General features: G+C 41.6%; 1 protein-coding gene across 1 annotated transcript in view; it reads right to left on the bottom strand.

Moving 5' to 3' along the window:
* Positions 1–25,161, bottom strand: part of wdr18 (WD repeat domain 18) — a 97,215-nt gene that overhangs the window by 3,011 nt on the left and 69,043 nt on the right. Inside the window, exons 22-23 of the mRNA XM_031786263.1 lie at positions 15,057–15,223; positions 6,397–6,465 (exon numbers count right to left, since the gene is read on the bottom strand). Of these exons, the coding sequence (XP_031642123.1) occupies positions 6,397–6,465; positions 15,057–15,223 (236 nt within the window). The remainder of the gene's footprint in view (positions 1–6,396; positions 6,466–15,056; positions 15,224–25,161) is intronic.

Raw genomic sequence — 25,161 nt, 5'->3', positions numbered from 1 at the left:
CAAACAGTTGCATTAATGAGTTTCATTGACAAATGTCCACAAAAAAACAAGCAAATAACAGATAAAAAAAAGATTTATATGAATGCTGCAAGTACAGACATTGTTTGCTCAGTTGGAAATTAATATCAAACTAGTCAGTGACAACTGTGTGGAGTTTGTGATAGCGACTATGTGAGCTTATTACAGTATTACAGACACCATGAGTCTCTCAGCTTTTCATAGATGGTTTTTAATAGTTTAGAGTCTGTACTGTTTGAGCTTCAAAGACCATTTTGTAGAAAGACTTGTCCCCGGGCCCCTTCGGGATCCTCACCTTGTCTAAAACACACAGCTCTAGCTAGTTTAGCCCAAGTTAATCACACAGACTAATGTTTGGTACCAACGGATGTAGAAGAAATGTATCAAAATGGTACAACCCAGAAGTCTGTAGCTTAAAGACACTGGTTAAAATGGGTTAGGGGCACTTGGGGGGGTGTCAGAGCGGTGGAGTCGTCAGCGGCTCACTGAGCCCAGGGATAAGGTGCCAACCTGCTCCTTCCTGGCACACACAATTACACACACATGCAAGACCACACACTGCATCCACACGCTGGTCGAGTGAATGCAGTGACACAGAGGTGCAGAGGTTCCGTGCTGATTCATTAGACTTAAGAGTAATAATGATAGATTGAAGTAATATAGCGCCTTTCAATAGGTTCCAAAGTGAATTACAAAGTGAATTACATTGTTTAGGGGTAACTCACTGTGTAACACCCACCGGTGATGCATGGCAGCCATTTTGTGCCAGAATGTTCTCCAAACATAGGCTAAAATTACATGGCCATAATAGTGAGTGGGAGGTTTTGAATCCTATACATTAGGGGCCATCCATGTTTTTTTATTAGCTTTAGAACTGGGTTGACCCTCCCAGTGCTGGATCTAGTATAGAGGCAGAATCAATCCCAGAGGAGAATCAGGCAAGCAATCCACCGTCACCAGCCGGAGGCCCATTAAATGATGGGCCTTGTAGGCAAGGATAAGAGAGGAATGCTGGAGAGCCCAAGGTGGAGCAGGGGGCCCAGAAGGGAGCGGTTGGATAGTGCCCATGATTGGACAGGAAAAGCTGTTGCTGCTGCCACCAGGACAGGGATATACTGAGATCTAATCATAACCAACATACAGTCCCAGAAGAGCAGACCCTGGCTTTAAAAAGGCACAATCTATTATTTGAATTTCCACTCAAAAGTTGCACTTAGTTGCACACGATGGGGGTGGGTCTTGGCAAAAGTAACAGTTGTACAAGTTATTTGAACAGGCCAGGTCATCTGATGCAGCACTCCATCACTCCCCTTCTTGGTCAAATAGCCCTAACACAGCCTGGAGATGTGTTGGGTCATTGTCCTGTTGAAAAACAAATGATAGTCCCACTAAGCCCAAACCAGATGGACTGGCAAATAGCTGCAGAATGCTATGGTAGCCATGCTGGTTAAGTGTGCCTTAAATTCTAAATAAATCACAGACAGTGTCACCAGCAAAGCGCCCCCACACCGTAACACCTCCTCCTCCATGGTTTATGGTGGGAAATACACATGCGGAGATCATCCGTTCACCCACAACACATCTCACAAAGACACAGCAGCTGTAACCAAAAATCTCAAATTTGGACTCCAGACCAAAGGACAAACTTCCACCAGTCTAATGTCCATTTCTTGGCCCAAGCAATTCTTCTTCTTATTATTGGTGTCCTTTAGTAGTGGTTTCTTTGCAGCAATTGAACCATGAAGGCCTGCTTCACAGTCTCCTCTGAACAGTTTATGTTGAGATGCGTCTGTTACTTGAACTCTGAAGCATTTATTTGGGCTGCAATTTCTGAGGTTGGTAACTAATGAACTTATCCTCTGCAGCAGAGGTAACTCTGGCACTTCCATTCCTGTGGCAGTCCTCATGAGAGCCAGTTCCATCATAGCGCTTGATGGTTTTTGTGACTGCACTTGAAGAAACTTTCAAAGTTCTTAAAATGTTCCATATTGACCGACATTTATGTCTTAAAGTAATGATGGACTGTCATTTTATTTGCTCATTGGCGCTGTTCTTTCCATAATATGGACTCAGTCTTTTACCAAATAGGGCTATTTTGTGTATTTTATTTATTTAACTAGGCAATTCAGGTAAGAACAAATTCTCATTTACAATGATGGCCTACACCAGTCAAATCCGAACGATGCTGGGCCAATTGTGAGCCACCCTGTGGGACTCCCAATCATGGCCGGTTAGGATACAGCCTGGATTTGAACCAGGGTGTCTGTAGCGACGCCTCTAGCACTGAGATGGAGCCTAAAGTTCATTCAGTTGCGGGATCGGGGCACCAACAGTACAGAGCTTGCTCAGGAATGGCAGAAGGCAGGTGTGAGTGCATCTCCACACACAGTGAGGCAAAGACTTTTGGAGGATGGCCTGGTGTCAAGAAGGGCAGCAAAGAAGCCACTTCCCTCCAGGAAAAACATCAGGGACAGACTGATATTCTACAAATGGTACAGGGATTGGACTGCTGACGACTGGGGTAAAGTCATTTTCTCTGATGAATCCCCTTTCCGATTGTTTGGGGCATCCGGAAAAAATCTTGTCCGGAGAAGACAAGGTGAGCGCTACCATCAGTCCTGTGTCATGCCAACAGTAAAGCATCCTGAGACCATTCATGTGTGGGGTTGCTTCTCAGCCAAGGGAGTGGGCTCACTCACAATTTTGCCTTTGAACACAACCATGAATAAAGAATGTTACCAACACATCCTCCGAGAGCAACTTCTCCCAACCTTCCAGGAACAGTTTGGTGACGAAGAATGCCTTTTCCAGCATGATGGAGCACCTTGCCATAAGGCAAAAGTAAGTGGCTCGGGGTACAAAACATCGATATTTTGGGTCCGTGGCCAGGAAACTCCCCAGACCTTAATCCCATTGTGGTCAATCCTCAAGAGGCGGGTGGACAAACAAAACCCCACAAATTCTGACAAACTCAAAGCATTGATTATGAAAGAATGGGCTGCCATCAGTTAGGATGTGGCCCAGAAGTTAATTGACAGCATGCCAGGGCGGATTGCAGAGGTCTTGAAAAAGAAGGGTCAACACGGCAAATATTGACTCTTTGCATCAACTTCATGTAATTGTCAATAAAAGCCTTTGACACTTATGAAATGCTTGTAATTATACTTCAGTTTTCCATAGTAACATCTGACAAAAATATCTTAAGACACTGAGGCAGCAGACTGAAAATTAATATTTGTGTCATTCTTAAAACCTTTGGCCACAACTGTATGTGAGAATGTTATTCATTGACTACAGCTCAGCGTTCAACACCATAGAGCCCTCAAAGCTCATCACTAAGCGAATGACCATGGGACTAAACACCTCCCATGCAACCTGGATCCTGGACTTCCTGATGGGCCGCCCCCAGGTGGTAAAGGTATGTAAGAAAACATCGCCCACGCTGATCCGCAACACAGGGGCCCCTCAGGGGTGCATGCTCAGTCCCCTCCTGTACTCCCTGTTCACTCATGACTGCACGGCCAGGCACGACTCGAACACCATCATTAAGTTTGCTGATGGACACAACAGTGGTAGAACTGATTACCGACAACTATGACAGCATATAGGGAGGAGGTCAGAGACCTGTCCATGTGGTGCATGGATAACAACCTCTCCCTCAATGTGATCAAGACAAAGAAGATTGTGGACTACAGGAAAAGGAGGACCAAGCACGCCCCCATTCTCATCAACGGGGCTGCAGTGGAGCAGGTTGAGACCTTTAAGTTCCTTGGCGTCCACACCAACCAACTAATAAGGTCCAAGCACACCAAGACAGCCATGAAGAGGGCAAAGAAGATTTGGCATGGGTCCTCAAAAAGGTTTTACAGCGGCACCATCGAGAGCATCCTGACGGGTTGCATCACTGCCTGGTATGGCAACTGCTCGGTCTCTGACTGCAAGGCACGACAGAGTGTAGTGTGTACATCACTGGGGCCAAGCTTCCTGCCATTCAGGACGTCTATACCAGATGAAGGCCCTAAAAATTGTTGAAGACTCCAGCCACCGTAATCATAGACTGTTCTCTCTGCTACCTCACAGCAAGCGGTACCGGAGCACGAAGTCTATGTCCAAAAAGCTTCTACCCCCAAGCCATAAGATTTCTGAACAGCTAATCAAATGGCTTCAGACTTTTTGCATTGCCTGCCCCTCCACGCTGCTGCTACTCTGTTATTATCTATGCGGGGGGGGGGTTAATAATGAGATGTTCGATGAGCAGGTGTCCACATAGTATGGTACACTACATGCCCAAATGTAAGTAAATGTAGCATACTACCTGTTTAATATAGAGAGATCACATGCTAATCTATGGGTCCTACATGACCCCGATGCATTTTAATTTGAAACTCCAGGTAGAAATGATGTTCGGGCCAGGAGATTTTTGGCCAGTGAGAAACCCTGACCGCCCCATTGTCTTTGGTTTGAGAGGTTAACACAACTTTCAAATGAGTCAGTGGAAATGAAAGTTACAGATTGTGCCTTTAACTGACTGTGTGGTCTTTATAATGAAAACCAATCTCTTGAGGTGCATCATATTGACAAGCCTGTTCATTTCAGTCATGATCTCCAGATATGAAATCCACTCTCCCTAGCTAAGAAAGGATATGAGACGGATGGATACACCAAGTCTCCAGATAAGACACAATATTGTAATATTGACCTTTGCTGACACCATAGCCGGTAGTGTCTCTCCTCTCTTACAGTCAGTATGTTGACACACTGTGGTGTAAGTATGTATGAGCTGGCAAGTAGTAGCTACAGCTGTATTTTCTTATCGTAGCCTTTGTCGATGTCAGAGTAAAGTGCAAGTAACGCTGTGAGGAGTTAAAGGGTAATAATGAAGAGTCTTCCGCTGAGCCTTCTGGCAAGGAGCCTGTAAAAATGTTTACCTGCAGCGACTACAGTGTCTTTAGAATGTATTCATATACCCTTGACTTATTCCACATTTGATGTGTTGCAGCCTGAATTCAAAATGTATTTTATATTTTTATCATCTCACCCATCTACACACAATACCCCATAATGACAAAGCGAAAATATGTCTTTAGAATTGTTTTCAAATGTATTGAAAATTAAACAAAGAAATCACATTTACATAAGTATTCCAACCAGAGTCAATACTTTGTAGCACGACCATTGGCAGCGATTACAGCCGTTAGTCTTTCTGGGTAAGACTAAGAGCTTTCCACACCTGGATTGTGCAACATTTTCCCATTATTCTAGTCAATATTCTTCAAGCTCTTTCAAATCGATTATTGATCATTGATAGACAACCATTTTCAGGTCTTGCCATAGTTTTTACATACATTCACTTGGAAATCTAACTCAGCCATTCAGAAACATTCACTGATGGGGCTTGTAAGCAAACAGGACGCATGTTTTGGAATATTTATATTTTGTACATGATTCCTTCTTTTTTCCCCCTGTCAATTAGGTTCATATTGTGGGGTAACTACAATGGTGTTTCTCCATCCGTTTTCCGATCACATCCATTAAACTCTGTTTTAAAGTCACCATTGGCCTCATGGTGAAATCCCTGAGTGGTTTCCTTCCTCTTAAACAACCGAGTTAGGAAGGATGCCTGTATCTTTGTCGTGACTGGGTGTATGGATACACCATCCAAAGTGTAATTAATAACTTCACCATGCTCAAAGAGATATTCAATGTCTGCTTTTTTTTACCCATCTACCAATAAGTGCCCTTCTTTGCGAGGCATTGGAAAACCTCCCTGGTCTTTGTGGTTGAATATGTGTTTGAAATTCACTGCTCAACTGAGGGACTTCACAGATAATTGCATGTGTGGGGTACAGAGATGAGGTAGTCATTCAAAAATCACATCAAACAATATTTCACACACTGAGTCCATGCAGCTTATTATACAACCTCTAGCACATTTTTACTCCTTAACGAGTTTAGGGTTGCCATAACAAAGGGTTGAGTACTTATTAACCAAAGATATTGCTCCTTTTATTTCGAAAATGAATTTGAAGAAGAAAATAATTATCTAAAAACACAATTCCACTTTGATATGGGGTATTGTGTGTTGGCCAGTGACAAAAAAAAACTAAATAGTATACATTTTAAATGTAGGCTCTAACAACAAAATGTGGAAAAAGTCAACGGTGGGAACACTTTCTGAAAGCACTGTACATAGCATTTACATACATCTAACACCCGTAGAACATGATGCGGTGTAGAATGCTGAGTCACATGGCCCCCTGAGATGATGTTGACTTGCTCACTAACCTTATGTCGACAAACACACAGATATTCGAAATAACATCTATGGGGAATTGTATTGTGTAATGACGTGCATTTTGCATGGACCTGCCCACTTACCTTGTCTGTTACGGCACTCATGATGGAGTAGAGTTTGTCTGCTTTCTCCAAATAGGTCTCCTTTTGGGCCTAAAAGGGAGAGAACATACAGTCAAACAAGGTGCACAGGCCATGTCCAAAGTCAAATCCAGAAGTGGATAGTGGCGTGAGTGATTGAGCTGTTAAACGGGTGTCCTGACGCTCTACGGTCACTAAAGATCCCATGGCACTAATCGTAAGAGTAGGGGAGTTGACCCAGGTGTCCTGGCTAAATTCTCAATCTGGCCCTCAAACCATCATGCCCACTTAATTATCCCCAGCATGCATTTGGCTTATTCATTCCCCCTCTAACTATTCCCCAGGTAAATGCTGTAAAATGAGTTACCAAATTATTTGACATTCATTATTCCAGGCGGTTCTAGATTGAACCATTTCACAACTTTGTTTAATTTTCGTGCCTTTTAAATTGGGGCCATGAAAAAAGAAACAGTAAATTATAGGTGTTCAATACATTTTTATTTAATTGATTACAATCGAATTGAAATATTCATGTAGGTCATGCTTTTTAAAGCTTTAACATTTCAAAAATGTAGTGATACTGTGATAAAGTTCTCCCTATATAGATGTGTTTTATGCATTATAAATTAAGGGCTTCATACTGCATCTCAGGTCAATGATACTCAGTTGTCTTTAGCCTCCCCTAAGACGGAGAGTTAGGAAAATGTTGCTGTCCTGTTTGATGTCAGAGTGTTTTCAGTGTCTTGTCATCTTCAAGCTGCCTTCCCCCAAAGAGCAATATCTGTCGGTCCACAGGGACCTGCTCCACATGATAGACCTTGATCTTGAACTGGGGCACGGTCTCAGCCGGCATCACATCGTAGGGTTTCACATTATTCAGGGAAATCTGAATCGTAGCAGGCTTTGTAATCCGCACACACACATTGGATCCTGGACTGCAGACCATAGTGGCTCAAAGTTTTTGAATTGTCACGGATATCCTGCCCATTACTTTTTAGCTTCTGCATGGCAATTGGCACTTCAAAATGTTGGTTGATGAGACTTCTGAGATCCGCCACTGTGGTAGCAATAAATTGTTTATTTCAAGGACAGACTTTGATCAGAGTTCTAATTATGGAAGGAATAAAATAACCATTTAGAGTCATTTAATTGCACCTAATTTGACTGGGGCAAATTAGTGCACAACATTCCCTGTATGCACACTCAGGGAATGTTTTTCCCCATTTAATAATGTGATGGTAAGGTCCATGATAGAGATTGTATTACCTGAAAATGAATTAAACTGAAAATGTATTTGATGGCCCTTATAATATCAAAAGTAAATCGGTGCCCAACAAGAACGTAATTGTAATAACTATGAATTAACATGGCATTTTATATTATTTAGGCCTACCGCTAGGCATGATTGCTAGCGGTAGGCCTGATTGCTAGTGCAAAATCAGTAGGGTACAGTAGGGTATAACAAAAATATTTACCTTTTCATTTAATATTGTCCTACAAGAAAGCCTTTGTTGTTATTTTGCCTGAATAGTTTTGATAAATCCGTTAATCTACAAGAATTTCAACCAGTTAAGAGCGGAACAGGTATTATAACAGCTGAGGGCCCCGCCCCTCAAATTAAGATTTGTTCTATCCTGGATTCACCACTTTTGGTTTCCATTCTGCTGCTGGGTACAGAAAGTTGAGCGCAATAAATTGTTTATTTCAAGGACAGACTTTGAACAGAGTTCTAATTATGGAAGGAATAAAATAACCATTTAGAGTCATTTAATTGCACCTAATTTGACTGGGGCAAATTAGTGCACAACATTCCACACAGTAGGCCTATACTTTACCTAGGTGTACCAGACAAGAAATGAAAGTAAAACCTAGGGTTATTGCGTCTGGAAAAAAACATGTGATACAAATGACAGGAATTCCACATAGTTGTGCTACATCAGACATACAGTGGGGTCTGAAATTATTGACACTCTTGATAAAGATGAGGAAATTCCTCATCACAATGGGATTCGATGAGTTTTAGCCTTGGTGTGTTTAGACCATGTTAGTTTGTTGGTGATGTGGACACCAAGGAACTTGAAGCTCTCAACCTGCTCCACTGCAGCCCCGTTGATGAGAATGGGGGTGTGCTCAGTCCTCCTTTTCTGTAGTCCAGAATCATCTCCTTTGTCTCGATCATGTTGAGGGAGAGGTTGTTATCCTGGCACCACACTGCCAGGACTCTGACCTCCTCCCTATACGCCGTCTCATTGTTGTCAGTGACCAGAGTTTTTTTTCTCTCTGGTTGCACATGTAACATGCTGGTAGAAATGAGGCAAAACGGATTTAAGTTTCCCTGCATTAACTTCTTGACGCGGGATCATTTTCATCAACACCCGCTGAAATGCAGTGCGCCAAATTCAAATTAAATTACTAAAAATATTTCATTTTCATGAAATCACAAGTGCAATATAGCAAAACACAGCGTAGCTTGTTGTTAATCCTACTGGCATGTCAGATTTCAATATAGCTTTTCGGCGAAAGCATAACAAGTGTTTATGTAAGAACGTCTCTCTCAGTAGACAAAATATTACAAACACTAGCAGCCAAGTAGATTGGTCACGAAAGTCAGAAAAGCAATAGATGAAATCGCTTACCTTTGATGATCTTCGGATGTTTGCACTCACGAGACTCCGAGTTACACAATAAATGTTCCTTTTGTTCCATAAAGATTATTTTATATCACAAATACCTCCAGGGTAGCCTAGTGGTTAGAGTGTTGGACTAGTAACCGAAAGGTTGCAAGTTCAAATTCCCGAGGTCTGTCGTTCGTTCTGCCCCTGAACAGGCAGTTAACCCACTGTTCCTAGGCAGTCATTGAAAATAAGAATTTGTTCTTAACTGACTTGCCTAGTTAAATAAAGGTTAAAAAAATAAAAATAATAATAATAATAATTTATTTGGCGCGTTATGTTCAGAAATCCACAGGTTCGCGCGGTCACGACATCACAGATGAAAATTCGAAATAGTATCCGTAATGTCCACAGAAACATGTCAAACGTTTTTTTATAATCAATCCTCAGGTTGTTTTGAAAATATATAATCGCTTTTTCAATAGGAGAGGGAGAGACAATGGCTGCCCCAGCTATCCATTGACGCAATGTTATCTTTCTCGCTCATTTTTCAAAATAAAAGCCTGAAACTATGTCTAAAGACTGTTGACACCTTGAGGAAGCCATAGGAAAAGGAATCTGGTTGATATCCCTTTAAATGGAGGCCATGCATCCAATGGAACAGAGAGCTTTCAGGAAAAACAGCACTTCCTGGTTTGATTTTCCTCAGGTTTTCACCTGCAATATTAGTTCTGTTATACTCACAGACAATATTTTGACAGTTTTGGAAACTTTAGAGTGTTTTCTATCCTAATCTGACAATTATATGCATATTCTAGTTTCTGGGCCTGAGAAATAGGCAGTTTCAAATGGGTACATCTTTTAGCCAAAAACAAAAATCCTGCCTCCTACACTCAAGAAGTTAAAGTCCATGGCCACTAGTGGTAGATGAGCATTTTCTTGTTTGCTTATGGCCTTATATAGGTAATTGAGTGCCGTCTTAGTGCCAACATCGATTTGTGGTTGTAAATAGACAACTACGAATAATATAGATGAAAACTGTTGTGATAGTGTGGTCTATAGCTTATCATGAAATTCTCTACCTCAGGCGAGCAAAACCTCGAGACTTCCTTAACATTAGATTTTGCGCACCAGCTGTTATTTACAAAAACACAGACCGCCACCCCTCGTCTTACCGGAGGCAGCTGTTCGATCTTGCCGATGGACCGAAAGCCCAGCCAGCTGTATGTTATCCATGTCGTCGACCAGCCACGACTCGATGAAACACGAGATATTGCAGTTTTTATGTCCCGTTGGTAGGATAGTCTTGATCGGAGCTCATCTATTTTGTTATCCAATGTTTCCACGTAGTCTAATAGGACTGATGGTAGAAGGGGATTACTCACTTGCCGTCAGATCCGTACAAAGCACCCCGGGCCTTGCCGGGTGTCTGAAGTAAATCCTTCGTGTCCGACTCATTAACGAAAAAATCTTTGTCCAGTACGAGGTGAGTAATCTCTGTCCTAATATCAAGAAGCTATTTTTGGTCATAGGAGACAGTGGTAGAAAGACTGAACAAAATAAGTTATAAATAATTCAAAAAAATACACAATTGGTTAGGAGCCTGTAAAATGGCAGCCATCTACTCCAGCACAATGGACGGATTTTTTTATATTTTTTAAATAATAGATGACACTGGCGAGGCCACCTCCAAGGTGATGATGGACATCTTCAACACCAACGGTTCTCCTGAGGTCCATCTTGAGTGAACGAGGTCATGAGCGCTGGAACAAGGTACGGGTGTTATAGGTTATATTCTGTCACCAATGGTTTGTTTGATTTATTTTTTCATGTTACAAAATCAGATATATTTCAATATCTTACATTGTCAATAGATATCCTTTTCCTACCCCTTCCTCCAGGTTTGGATAAATGGACCAACCAGACACTCAAGACTGCCATGGGCAAGTCCCTTGACGGGTACCAGGAACGGTAGGAGAACAACCTGAAGGAAATTGTCTTTGCACTTAACAGCAGAGTCCAGGCCTCCGAGATTGGACGGGAGCCGCAGCTGTTGACTGTGGTAAACAATGCAATTATATATTCAATTATTGCATATACTGTAGTCTTTCAAATGTGATTGACTTAGTGTTATTGTTTGCCTATTGCTATTTTTGTATCACTTAAACCCCCCCCCCCCAAGCGGTATCCCATCCACCATAGCGAGTAAGCTCGGATCAATCTGATTTGCTCCGAGTCAGGGGGGGACCAGCTTCTAGGCTATACCTTCCAAAACTGTTGAAAAGCACAATTCTACATCCAATTGCCTCACAGTAAAGTTTAACCTGTGTGTTTGCTTGTTTACAACACTGTTTCCTACCCTGTTCCCTTTAAATCTGCTCCTGTTCTCCAGGACCAAGGTGTTCTGCCTATAACACCCAGACGTGGATCCACCTGATGTCCTCCATTACCAACCACCCTGCAACTTTTCATTACATCATCTACAGCTACTGTTGTCATGTTGTCATTATCTGCTGAGAACCTTTTCTTGCTCCATCATACTGGGCACATAATATGCGAGATTATACAGATTAACTAAAAACACTAGCACTGCAAACACTCAGAACAAAGAGAGCAGCAGTGCCTGAACATTGCAGTCTCCCCTCTTCAAGACTGACAGAACCTCCCAAAAAAAAGACAATTTTATATATTATAATCTTCAATATTTCCAGGTTGGTTTTCACAGCTTTTTCACAAGGTGTTCATTATTTTAAGTTGTAAGCTATTTATAAATAGCTAGGACCTATAACAGATACATATATATTCAACCACAATGGTCCACTGAATCATAATAGAGGGCTACTGAAATAATAGCATTTCAGTGTAGGGAAGGGCAAAACATGAAAGCCAGACATACCAGCGTGAGAATCTAAATGATTTGCATATGAATGGAGGAGTGGAAATTAACAGACTTTGTAACCTGTGAGGTAAGTAACAACGTGCCAAGCAGATTACACGTTTTCTTTGCTATTTCCCAGAAAAGTAGCAACGTTTAAGACATTGATTTCATGCTGTTGTAATCTTAACAAGGGACCCAAAAGTCGTTTGAAGTAATGTTTTCCATTCTATTAGCTAAACAAAACTTGTTTAAACAGCTTAATTACTACGGAAATCAGCCTCGTTGGCATAGCGGAGATGAAAAGAAGGTAATTTAGGCTGTAATGATCTCCACATCGTTGATATAGCAATGGAAGTTAATAGTTTAATCGAATCCCACTGTGAAGCAGGGGACACACACTTTTTGATATAAGTTCCCTATATTTTTGAGCATACAATATAGCTCAGTATTTATATTATAGTCAGTTTTGCTCATCTTTATCAAAAGGTGTCAATAAATTCAGACCCGACGGTACATGTGAGCAGCTGGGAGTTCACAGGTAAGTGTACAGGTATTTTATTTTTATTACGCTGACCCGCAGCTGTCTAGGTCACTGCATAAACATGCAGATAGCAGGGTTTATTTCAAAGATGAGTAATGAACTGTGAATGCACTGGAAATTAAAGTGTGTACAGGGGAAACAAAATATTTCAATATAACAGTTTGTGGAAGGCCCTTTCCTGTTTCAGCATAACAACGCCCCCGTGCACAAAGCGTGGAAAGTCTAGTGGAAAGTCTTCCCAGAACAGTCGAGGCTGTTATAGCAGCAAAGGGAGAACCAACTCCATATTAATGCCCATCATTTTTGAATGAGATGTTCGAAGAGCAGTGTCCACATACTTTTGGTCATGTAGTGTAGGTCAATACCATGCTCCCCGACACAACGGCGCCCCACACGCACACTCTGTCTCAGCTCTTTCCCACACCCATCAGCTATTCCTCAATGAGAGATAAAAACCCTTCCTATCGCCATTTGTGTTATCTACCCGTTTCCTTAATCTTCCCTTGAACGCAGTACTCTGACCCCACCCCAGAGGAACTGTCCAATTAGCTTTACATGGAGATACCCCAACCCTGCCCCCCACCAGAGAAGCCACAGGGAACCACCCCATCCTCTGTCCAGAAGAACCCCCCTGGAGAGTGACTGTCCCCCGGCATGGCTTTATCTCCCCCCCCTCTCCCTGACCCTTCACCCCAGGCAGCCAGCTCGCTAATGGGTTCTCTCACCCCCTCTCTTCTCTGGACCCAGGCCAGACTGGCCTCTGGTTCATCTAAGGGCAAGCCCTGGCACCCACACAGTTTGTGACGGTTGGTGCTGAGCGTTTAGTGTTTTTTGAGGTCGGTTTGCTTATGAAAAAAATTATCATGGTTTTCGATGTCTAATAGCTATATATATTTTTTACAATAAATACACTCTGCATTATGTGGGTAACCATGATTTATTCACATTACTCTCCCTCAATAAAGTTTTTCAATTGTGTTTATTACATTTATTTTATTATTTCATTCCAAGTCATCATCTCTATAGAGCTGCTGGCTATGGTGTCTGATAAAATCACAAGTAGTAGTTCTTCAAAGTAAATATGGCATACTTTTATGACTGCTGAATACCAACTATCAATCACTTATTCTAAGTAGAGATACCTCGCAACTGCTCTCTATCCCGCATTCTTCTCTGTGTTTTTATTGAACCTTTATTTAACTAGGCAAGTCAGAACAAATTATTACTTACAGTGACGGCCAAACCCGGACGATGCTGGGCCAAATTGTGCAACGCCCTATGGGACTCCCAATCATGGCCGGATGTGATGCAGCCTGGATTCAAACCAGATATTGCAGTGTCTTAGACCACTGCGCCACTCGGGAGGTTAGTGTGCCCCACACTAACCTCACGTAGAAGAAACACACAGACGGGACAAGTAGGCACGCAATGGATTATGGTCATTGTAGTTAATGACCACATTTTCTGCGTTGAACTATGTAGAATATTGGCCTGTTGGAAACTACAACTCCCTATTACATTGCACAGTTCAGGCTTGATCTGATCTATCTCTATAGTAACTGCACAATGTGCGCACAGTACAAAATGGAATTTAAATAATTGAACCTACGTTGGTCAATTAGTTGTTTAACAACGGAAAAATAACAGAAATTTCAGTTAATCACTCAGCACTTGTGACAGTGGAATGACTTCTCCACTTTCTGCAGTGTAGCAGCACATTCGCACACAAATTAATGTGTAGGCACTCGTATGCACACACAAACACACCCACAGATCCATGTACACACGCCAGAAGAAAGCAAATAACAAGGAAAACTAAAAGGTAATCATTTGGAATTGTTTGCGGTGTAATTTGCACGCAGCATGATCAGAAAAGAGTGTGTTGTGATGACGGGCATGCCACGGGGGCACGACGGCAATATAATTTTTTGGAAATCCTATGAGTATTAATATATTTTTTCTAATAATTCTCTGTGTTTCTTTGGCTTTCGGAGCACGGGTGAAAAGCTCATTTCTCGACAGCGACAGTTATAAACCCAGCAGCTCTGAGATTAGCCATTATGGAAATAAGCGACCTATGAGAAAGCAAGGGGGAGAGCGATAGGAGGGAAAAAACTGGGCCAGCACAGTGGTAAGCGAAGGGTAGAAACCCTGAGTGGGCAGGTGGTAGGTAATTCAAAGACCCCTCCATTACCATTTCATATAGCCTTGTGTAATAGATTTTGACACTGCCAGGATTACGTGTGCCACTAACAGCTGTCTCGTCACCACATTGCAGCAATTCATTTAGAGTGGGTGGTTACGGGGAGAAGTAAAGTTACCTACAGTAAGCAAAAACAGATGCTTACTATACATATGCTTAAATTCGAATCCCCTCAAGGCATGGATTCATTGCAAGAGTTATTGACACCAGGTATGTCAATAAACTGCCAGGTCGTGCTCATGATTGTCCTGTGATATCAGTGATGGGACAGCTGCTTATAACTGACAAACATCGAACAAATTCAGATTAAATACCTTACCTTCTCATTCCCTTTTAAAATCACAGCGGCAATGATTTAGCTATGGCGGCCCACCGCTACTAAATAAATAAATATAGGGGAAACACTGATGATAAACCAAAAATGATGACCTGGGTGTGGGGGGCCAGGCGCAGGCACACTCCTCCGGTCTCCACGCCCTCGCCCTGTTCTGAGGGGTTGAGGTGGCGGCTGAAGCGGGGCAGGGGTATGCCCGGGCGGCTGTCAGGCAGGAACATGTTGGCAGGGGCAGGGATGATGAGGGCATTTGTGACTGGACCTGTGAGGGAGAGAGGAGTAAGAGTAAGGAAAGGGCACAGGCAGAACTGGCGAAAGGACGGAGAGAAGGAAAGAAAAAGAGATGAACATGAACACCCTCAGCCCCCCCCCTGTAATTATCTAAGTGGGGGAGACGTTTTCTTTATGTGCTCCATCATTCCCTCCCTCCCCCCACCGTGTTCACATCCGCCATAACTGGGGCATGGTCAGAGTTTTACAAGAGACTTTGAACAGTGTCATTGATGCTGAGCGTAACGAGATACCCGGAAAACACGGCTCTCGTTTCCCATTAAAAAGCTTAAGAGAACACTCTCCCACTCTTCGCTTTAAGGAGTTGATTATTTTTTTTAAACGCACCAAGGTCGAGGAGCACCCAGGCTTCTTAAAGTGATGGGGCAAAATAGATCCAAGCTTCTGTTCGTCCTTTTGATGAGTTTGTGCTGTCAAGTGCTTTGGAAAGCAAGCATGAGCTGTCGTTTTCTACTACGTCCATACAAACAGCAAGCAATCTACATCATGAAGTTGTACATGATAGTTGAAGTGCTTCTAAAGAATCGAAGCGGCACGCCGTCAACCAGCAAACCTCACCTGCCTGAAGGGAATAAAGAAAGATGAAACTGGAGAGGGGGGAATCGAGGACTTGAACTAGAAATCTCTACTCGGCCCACAACCCTTCGACTGGCCTTCCTTACTTCAGGCAGAGATTTGCTTTCTTAAAACGGAAAGAATAACTTTCCCACAAAGCGCACGTCCTGTCAATATTTTTTTTTACAATGCCTTACATGAGCTTTAGTGCTCTTAAACTCAAACAGACAATCTTTTATATGCCTATTACTGTCAGTCTTCCACAAGCGGCCATCAAATCATCCAAATTGCCCATCTGTCCTCCACGATAGAAACATCTTCCCCAGGGTATTGGTGGCTAGACGGGGGGGGGGGGGGGGGGGGGGGGGGGGATTTCAGCAGGGGCATCCAGGTATCTTCTGCATGCCCCGAATCGAGCGCTAGTTCACAAGAAACTAATGGAGAATATAAATTCGATGGGGGCTCTGACACAGACTAATTCCAACTGATGGCCTTAGGTGAGAACCATCTCTGCGCAGAGAGGACCATAATCACAAATCATTGCGCCACTGAGCTCCTATGGTGACTCCTTTCTCACATTACCAAAATAGAAAAAAAAGGCCCAGGCTAAAATAGAGTTGCAATACACTAAGTCAGAAGGGATCTAAATGTATGATAAACCTAGGCTGGGTTTATCTATTATCAAACACAAAAGCTACGTTTTAACTTAGAAATAGGCAGGTCTGAAGACGAAAAAGAAAGGACATTAACATGAGCCCCACAAGGCCTACTTCATACATGCTCTAGCAAGGTTTTCCAGCACACAACTTTGACCTACTACAGTAGCTATGTTGGTGTACTGTACTTCAAACTTGTGTAGGCAGGTTGCTTAGGATTCAAACCTTTTCAAACAGCCTAATTCATATTCTTAGAGGAGGTGCTCCCACAACAATGTGATTTATACCACATACAATATAGAGCTGGGCAATATGGATATAAATCCAAATCTTGATAAATTGCCTAAATTGATGCGATAACGATAAATAGAACGATACATTTATAACATTGTGGACAACAGTTTGTTTAATATTTTTTATTATACTTTAAACTAGTCCTACTAGTTTGATGGTTGCAGCCATCAATGGTCCCATTAACAATCACCCATATTAGCGAAATTATTTAATTAGAAATTTCATATTGCTTTAGTATAGGCTACTTATCGTAATGAAAAACTTCAGCAAAATGCTTGCGATAAGTGATCGGTAAGGTCGGTGTCAATTTTTGGTTTATCATCAGTGTTTCCCCTATATTTATTTAGAAGCGGTAGGCCGGCGCGGATTTAAAAATAAATAAATAATAATAATAATAATAATCATTGGGATGGTAAACTTAAACGACGAAAGCCAGATAGAAAGTACGTAGAAAAGATAATGGAGCTATATCTTCTCTAAATAAGATACTCTTTGAGAACTAACAAGATAAAATACTTTTGTTGCTTGAGTCACTCAGATGGCATCAGAACACAGCATAAGTCATGTCAAAATGTGAACAATTGCAGGAAATTTGCTTTAAAACATCAACATTTTATCTCAGAGGAGGGCATTTAATATCTTAGATCGGAGACCGCACCATTGGCCATGCCCACTACAATGGTATGATACATCAGGTATGATATGGCAGACATACTTGCTGTCTTGTAAACCTTAATACATTTTTATAATAGCGCAATGAACATGTGAATTTGATATTAAGCCGAACTTTAAAATCCCAGTTTAAAAGGAAAACACAACGCAGACCAAACTGATAAATCAATAGATCTGAGTTTCGTATATACAGTAGAAGTATATGTTACTCAATAACACTATAATATTCAGAGCGACTTACAAAAACAAAAAAGTTTCACCTTGTAGGGTCGGGGATTCGAACCAGCGACCTTTTGGTTACTGGCCCAACGCTTTAACCATTAGGGTACCAGATGTGCAATCTACTTGACTGGTCCTCGAAGGCATAGATATCTTATATCTCGTCCGTCCTAGCTGGCTGGAGGCCAGCATTCATTAGTCGAGATGACGTTTGTTTTTTATTAGGTCATCAACATCCATTTGGAACATCCCTCATCTCACTATTAGGTTTACATTAATCAGCTCTGTATCGCACAGTGGAGTACGCTCTACGCACATTCCTTTAGTCTCCGGTGCATCGTAAGAGAAGGTAATCAGGGTAATCTGTCAAGTTACGTGAATAAGTCTTTGGGTGTTGGAGCCCAGGAGTAATCATACTTGACTTGAGTGAAAATGGTCAAAACATTGTTAGCAATTCTAACATCATGAGAAGACTTGACTTTTTGGCAGCATTAAATCCATCTGCAGCTACCCATCCTACTTTACATTCTCATGTAATTCCCGGAGGTTAGAGAGAGGGGCAGTGAAAGAAAGTGTGTCAGAGATCGAAAAGAAAAATGGAATCATTCAAATGAACGTAGGATATAGCATCAAACGTCATTGCATATGCAAACGCAAATTAACTTCCTGTCTCTTGAGACGCTAAACACAGACCCAAAAAGTGCCGACTGGAACAAATTGCCAGTCGTGCGTTGGCGTAGTTGGCTGAGCTTCACTGTAAAATTGTTGCAGTCAAGAAGACAAATACCTCAATAAAAACAAAAGGTTCCCTCAGTGCGCCCATGCAATCTAATTAACTGGCCCCGCTTAGTTAGCATCATAGACTGAAAAATAAACACCAGTGGAAAAGAGAAAGTATTCATGAGTAGAATATGGACATCTTGAGGGAGCGTGTACTGTACACAAGCGACACTGTAATTCTAATCTATCAAGGGCAGATAAAACACCCAATGGAAAGCGCTCCAGGATTAATGCTACTCCTTAAAGGGTGTATGACACCTTTTACCAGGGCAAACTGTTACAAAACTCAACCACCCAGTAGCCTATTCACAACCAATAGCAATCTCATTTCGATGTGCATTTATGTGCATTTTTAGAGGTATTCTGGAACAATTGCTCTGTGACATATCTCTAGGGGAACCACCTAGTGCACTTGCCATAGAACATATCGGTGTCATCTATGGCACTGGCACTGCAAAAAATTGCACACATGTTCAGCATTTTAGACAGTGTAGCTATCCTATGACATTATTTTGCAACAAAATGTTCTGACAATCAAATTACACGTCAAGTTTTCGATAGCGTGATAAATAGACACAGTGATTTTCAAGGTATTGGCCTATTCATCACAGCTGTAATATCATAATAATAACCAGCAGTTTGTAATGTAAAACATGAGCGGCAGGGATGGATTGATCAGTGCTTGTTCATTACAACATACAACCCGTTAGCAGTCGAACTCAATGCCTATCCAGGGGACCAGCCTACCTAGGGCTGTGGCGGTCATGAAATGTTGTCGGCCGGTGATTGTCATGCAAATAACTGACAGTCTAAATGGTGATTGACCGTTAATTCAAATAAATATGTTCAGCATCTCCGGCATCCACGCATATCCTACTGATGCAGACCTTTGGAACATCTACATTTTGAAAAGTCTAATAAATCTATTTAATATAGCCTATGCCATCACAAAAAAATCTATAATTTATTTTAGGCAGGTCTAAAGAAACATTATGTGAAGAATATGTAGCCTATTTCAGAAGAACAGAATAGCATATTCGGAGTCCTTATGTTATGCCCTGATCTGACTATGCCATATGGCTGTGGGCTACACTAGTTAATTTAGCAGGCAAGATTTGCTTATAATTCCTGTGGTATTATTTTATAGTAAGACAATTGAACATAGCTGAATAAAATAGAAAGGATATTTTTATCAAACGATTTCAGAGGGAATGCGCACATGCGGGTATTCTGTGTTAATAACATTCTAAAATCATATATATATATTTTTACATGTGATTGTGCAATGACTGGGCTTCTAAGAACACGTTTCACCAGGCTCTCTGTAGACTATGGGCTCTCCAACCGTGTTCCAGGGGTCTTGGGCTTATAGGCTACGTTATGAGTTATTTGGCCACTTATCAAAACATATGGGCTAGGCGACATGATGCATGCGAATACGATACAATTTTTTTTAAATGCATGCGATGTTTCATGCCTTGGTCTGCACACACTGGGCAACATTCACAAGTGATAATATTTTCACCCATCAGACTATTCTGAAATTAATTAATTTTTACATATACTAAATAATGTGTGATTTAGAATGGTCCATTATAATGTACCATTGGGAATAGGGACAGGGTAAAAAAATAAAAATAAAGTGTCATCCATATGCACTTGAAATGTCCAGTGATTCATTTTCATGCCAGGCAGGTAGGCTGCACCAGTTGTAAAGGGAAGCAATGTGCTTAATATTAGGAAAGTTGAGAAATAAATATAGTAAGCTGATGGGATCCTCCTCTTTTTAATAAAGGCCATCAAAACTCCTTTCTCACGAAATTGCATAGCCTATAGAAATGTTGTGCAACATGGGCTTATAGGAACACTTATTTCATTCCATGCACCAACCAGCCATGAGGATTTGTCTTTTGTTTTACAACAGGTGATCCTATCCCGCTCAAACTCAATGCCAGGGCTCTCATGAATTGTTTGATTTGCCTTGACGTGATGGTAATATGGTCATAGTAACAGCCCTAAGCCTTCTCATACGTCCAAAAGATTACTGACTGGGAGTGTACAGTCATAAGCTATGAATGCTAGCTGCCCACAGCCTCATCTTAAAAAACAACATGGTCTCTTCCTAGAAAACTCCTCGGACCAGCTAGCCTATTATTCAAGCTATTATTGGAGGGATAGCACAGCACACAAACAAGGCAGAGAGAGAGAGCGAGCGAGAGCGGTTAGTATCCCACGGGATCACTGGGCAGGGGGGATATAGCTGCGCACATTTTCCACCTCTCAAAACATAGGCTACTTCTAATAAAGTTAACAAAGCAATCGCCAGTCCAGCTAGCTAGCTAGTGTAATGAATAGCCAGATGCTGATATGTCAATAACAAAAAATGTGTAAAGCTGGGGGACATGGAAATCAAATGCGCCATTCTCCTGACTGATGGACCGGGCACCACTTGTGAGTGCCCTCGTCTCTACATTTCAATGCCACAGAAAACTTCCAGTAACTAGTGTTACTGTAGACTAGGCTAATTACTGTACTGTGGTCACAGTATTGACAACAGAAATGCTACGATAATTTCAATAAAGAAGTTAAAAAAGGGAAAAGCTACCTTTGGCTGGCATCCACGTTCCAATAGGCCTAAATATGGCTAGGCGATAGTGCCTAATAATCATATTTGTAGAATAATAGCGAAGACATCAACACTATGAAATAACACATATGGAACCATGTAGAAACCAAAAAGTGTTAAACCAAAATTTATTTGAGGTTTTTCAAAGTAGCCTTGAGAGCTTTGCAAACTCTTGGCATTCTCTAGACTAGCTTCACCTGGAATGATTTTCCAACAGTCATGAAGGAGTTCACACATATGCTGAGAAGTTGTTGGTTGCTTTTCCTTCAGTCTGCGGTCCAACTCATCCCAAACCATCTCAATTGGGTTGAGGTCGGGTGATTGTGGAGGCCAGGTCATCTGACGCAGTACGCCATCACTCTCCTTCTTGGTAAAAAAATCCCTTTGGGTAATTGTCCAGTTGAAAAACAAATGATAGTGGGACTAAGCGCAAACCAGATGGGATGGTGTATCGCTGCAGAATGCTATGGTAGCCATGCTGGTTAAGTGTGCCTTGAATTCTTAACAAATCACAGACAGTGTCACCAGCGAAGCACGCCCACACCACCTCCTCCATGCTTCACAGTGGGAACCACACATCCATTCAACTACTCTGCGTCTCACAGACACGGCGGTTGGAACCAAAGATCTCAAATTTGGACTCATCAGACCAAAGGACAGATTTCCACTGGTCTAATGTCCATTGCTCACAGCAAGCAAGTCTCTTCTTCTTATTGGTGTCCGCTAGTAGTGGTTTCTTTGCAACAATTTGACCATGAAGGCCTGATTCACGCAGTATCCTCTGAACAGTTGATGTTGAGATGCATCTGTTACTCTGTGAAGCATTTATTTGGGCTGCAATCCGAGGTGCAGTTAATTGTAATTAACTTATCCTCTGCAGCAGAGGTAACTTTGAGTCCTCCTTTCCTGTGGCGGTCCTCATGAGAGCCAGTTTCATCATAGCACTTTTTGCGACTGCACTTGAAGAAACTTTCAAAGTCCTTGACATTTTCCGGATTGACTGACCTTCATGTCTTAAAGTAATGATGGACTGTCATTTCTCTTTGCTTATTTGAGCTGTTCTTGCCATAATATGGACTTGGTCTTTTACCAAATAGGGCCATCTTCTGTATACCACACCTAACTTGTCACAACACAACTGATTGGCACAAACGCATCAAGGAAAGAAATTACACAGCCGTTTTTTCCTGAAATTTGTCGTGTTACGATGTTCCTGTAGAGGAAAAGTGATAATCATATTTGGTTCAGGATGAAGGGTCAACAAAAACAAATAACCTGAACGAATGAGAAAGTGTTGGAAAAGAAGGTAGGGAAATAGAGTGAATGGGCAGAGAAGGAGAGGGGGTGGGGGATCGAGAGTGTGTTTGCCAGTTCAGCCAGGCTTGTAGGACAAACATGTGGCAGTGAGACAGAGACCCCCTTTTGTTCCAGCTACATCATTGAAAATACATTGAGGAAAGTCCCCAAAGGAATTTGGGTACAGTAAATATTTTGGATTCCTGCCTTTGGCTTGCAATATTGCCCTATACCCACCAGTACAACCCCGGTAAACATAATACCACAAACAGTAACTCTCAGTTTTGATATTAGACCTATGCAGTTCACAAATAGCCTACTACACACCGCATTCACGTAACACTGAAAGCTGTGTCATTTATAGCAGTGTTTAGTTATTATAAAACTTACATTTTCCTACACCAAAAACTATAGCGTGCTTACAATAGTGGAAGCAGGCATTGGCAACATCTGTCGTCTCAGCTTAGGGTGGACACAGGAAGACAAAAAAGGTGGAAAGTCACCAATTTGTCAAAGCATTAATCTTCGCTCCCACTTTAAATCTTTACATCAGCAGCTAAATTGACAAAGGGAGGGAGGGAAGCTGTAATTCCTCATCAGCGCACCCAGATTGCTGCCAGAGTCATTTCACGCCAGGGGAGGGAGGTTAAAAAGGAAAAGAACATGGTGGGTGTTGATTTATCGCTCCCCGACGTATGCACAGAGCAGGCAACCTTTAACTGTTAAATCGCTTGGCATACCAAATCCCCTCTCAAGGGAGAGTTTTGCTTAGGAAGCGCACAGCCATATAGACTCGGCAACTCTGCCTGGCATTTCACTCTGAAAGTGGAGACCCAAAACTATTCAGTTGAGCGCGTTTGTTTGACTCGGCCTGCTCCCCTCGTCTTTGGCCTGTCACATTGAGGAGTTGCATTCAGACACTTCTCCCTGGGCTCCTGAGATTAAATTCCATTGGCTAACCTCAGGAGGTCAATCTCAGAGGCTGCATTACCGATTCGCTGATTGACAAACCACTTGGGATACATACGAATTTGCTTCTATTTAAGATTGAAGAGGCATCGCATCACTGATATTGAGGGTGAAACTGACAAAACGTCAATGTAATTAAAAGCAGTGTCCTCATTTGCATAGTGTAGCCAAAACAAACATTACTGAGCAGAATTAATAAGGTACTGGGAGTGAAATGTAAAGTCAAAGGCTTGAGACAGGGCACCGATTGGTTAACAATCGCAACTAAGCCTACAAAAATCTTGGTAGCCGTTTACATTTGTTGAATAATTTCTGTTTAAATCAACATAAGATTGAGCGAGAGGTGGATGAGGTAAACCGGCCAGAGTCTAAATCCATTTTAAGAAATTCTGACATGGTTGACTCAATTCTCTTGGTCGAGAACCACCTTTTTGTGACAGATTTTGCCTGGGCTTTTCTGCTGTTTTTTAGTTGTTTTTTTTATCGCTCTGGTGAAAATTTTATAATTATGTGGAACATTTAAAAAAATCTGTACTCAAAATCATTTAATCAAAAAGGCAGTTGTTTCAAAACACTAAGCACATTTTCAATTGACTAAGTACATAGAAGAAAAGTCACTTTTTAACCAAACTTAAAATCAGTGTTTCATCTAGAAATACATGTTTCACATGTTCATATAAAAGGTTATTGCCTTTCACAATGCAATGCACACATTGCTTTTGATATGATTCTCCTCTTTTGTTAAAGAAAGAAACAAAGGGGGGGGGGGGGGTACCATTTAAATGAAGCTGCCAGTTGAGGACTTGTGAGGCATCTGTTTCTCAAACTAGATACTAAATGTACGTCTTGCTCAGTTGTGCACCGGGGCCTCCCACTCCTCTTTCTATTCTGGTTAGAGCAAGTTTGCACTGTTCTGTGAAGGGAGTAGTACACAGCATTGTACGAGATTTTCAGTTTCTTGTCAATTTCTTGCAGGGAATAGCCTTCATTTCTCAGAACACACAAATGCTTATGCTCCAGATACTCAACTAGTTTAAAGAAGGAACGTTTTATTGCTTCTTTAATAAGCACAGGTTTTCAGCTGTGCTAACATAATTGCAAAAGTGTTATCTAATGATCAATTAGCCTTTTAAAATTATAAACTTGGATTAGCTAACAGCGTGCCATTGGAACACAGGAGTGATGATTGCTGATAAATGGGCCTCTGTACACCTATGTAGATATTCCATTAAAAATCTGCCATTTCCAGCTACAATAGTCATTTACAACATTAACAATGTCTACACTGTATTTCTGAAAGCAAAATTTTTTTTTGCTTTTCTTTCAAAAACAAGGACATTTCTAAGTGACCCCAAACTTTTGAACGGTAGTGTATATTTCACAGTAAACTTATATTTCGGATCAATGGTTGTATGGTGAAAGATGTCTACAAACAAAATTAATGCACAATGAAAGGTTTTGAATGTAAGACGGTGCTGCATTACAAGTGTTACCAGTTTGGAGTTTTGTACTAAGAGTTTTGAAATACTAAGTATTTCTCAATTTAGAAAATGTGCATGAAAACCACTCAGTATATACAGTATTGAGTTTGCTGCTGCAGTTAGCTGACCCAACATTGCTTAGAAACACACTGTTAGTATGGACTGATTTCTGAGAACATGTCTAGAACTTCATCAGCAAACTGTCAAACTACCGTAAATAACGAACAAGCTCCACGCTGTTAATCAGTGCCCAAAATCACTCGCTAGCTAAGTTCCATCTGTTTGTCAATTAACTAGCTAGTAGAGCTAGCTAGCAGGGAAGCTACGTTGGATAAATCAGCTTATCAAGTCACCGGCAAGT

Source organism: Oncorhynchus kisutch, linkage group LG13 (assembly GCF_002021735.2).
Source record: "Oncorhynchus kisutch isolate 150728-3 linkage group LG13, Okis_V2, whole genome shotgun sequence".
Classification (NCBI taxonomy): domain Eukaryota; kingdom Metazoa; phylum Chordata; class Actinopteri; order Salmoniformes; family Salmonidae; genus Oncorhynchus; species Oncorhynchus kisutch.
Note: the sequence above shows the minus strand (reverse complement) of the source record. Positions and strands in the feature narration are given on the sequence as shown.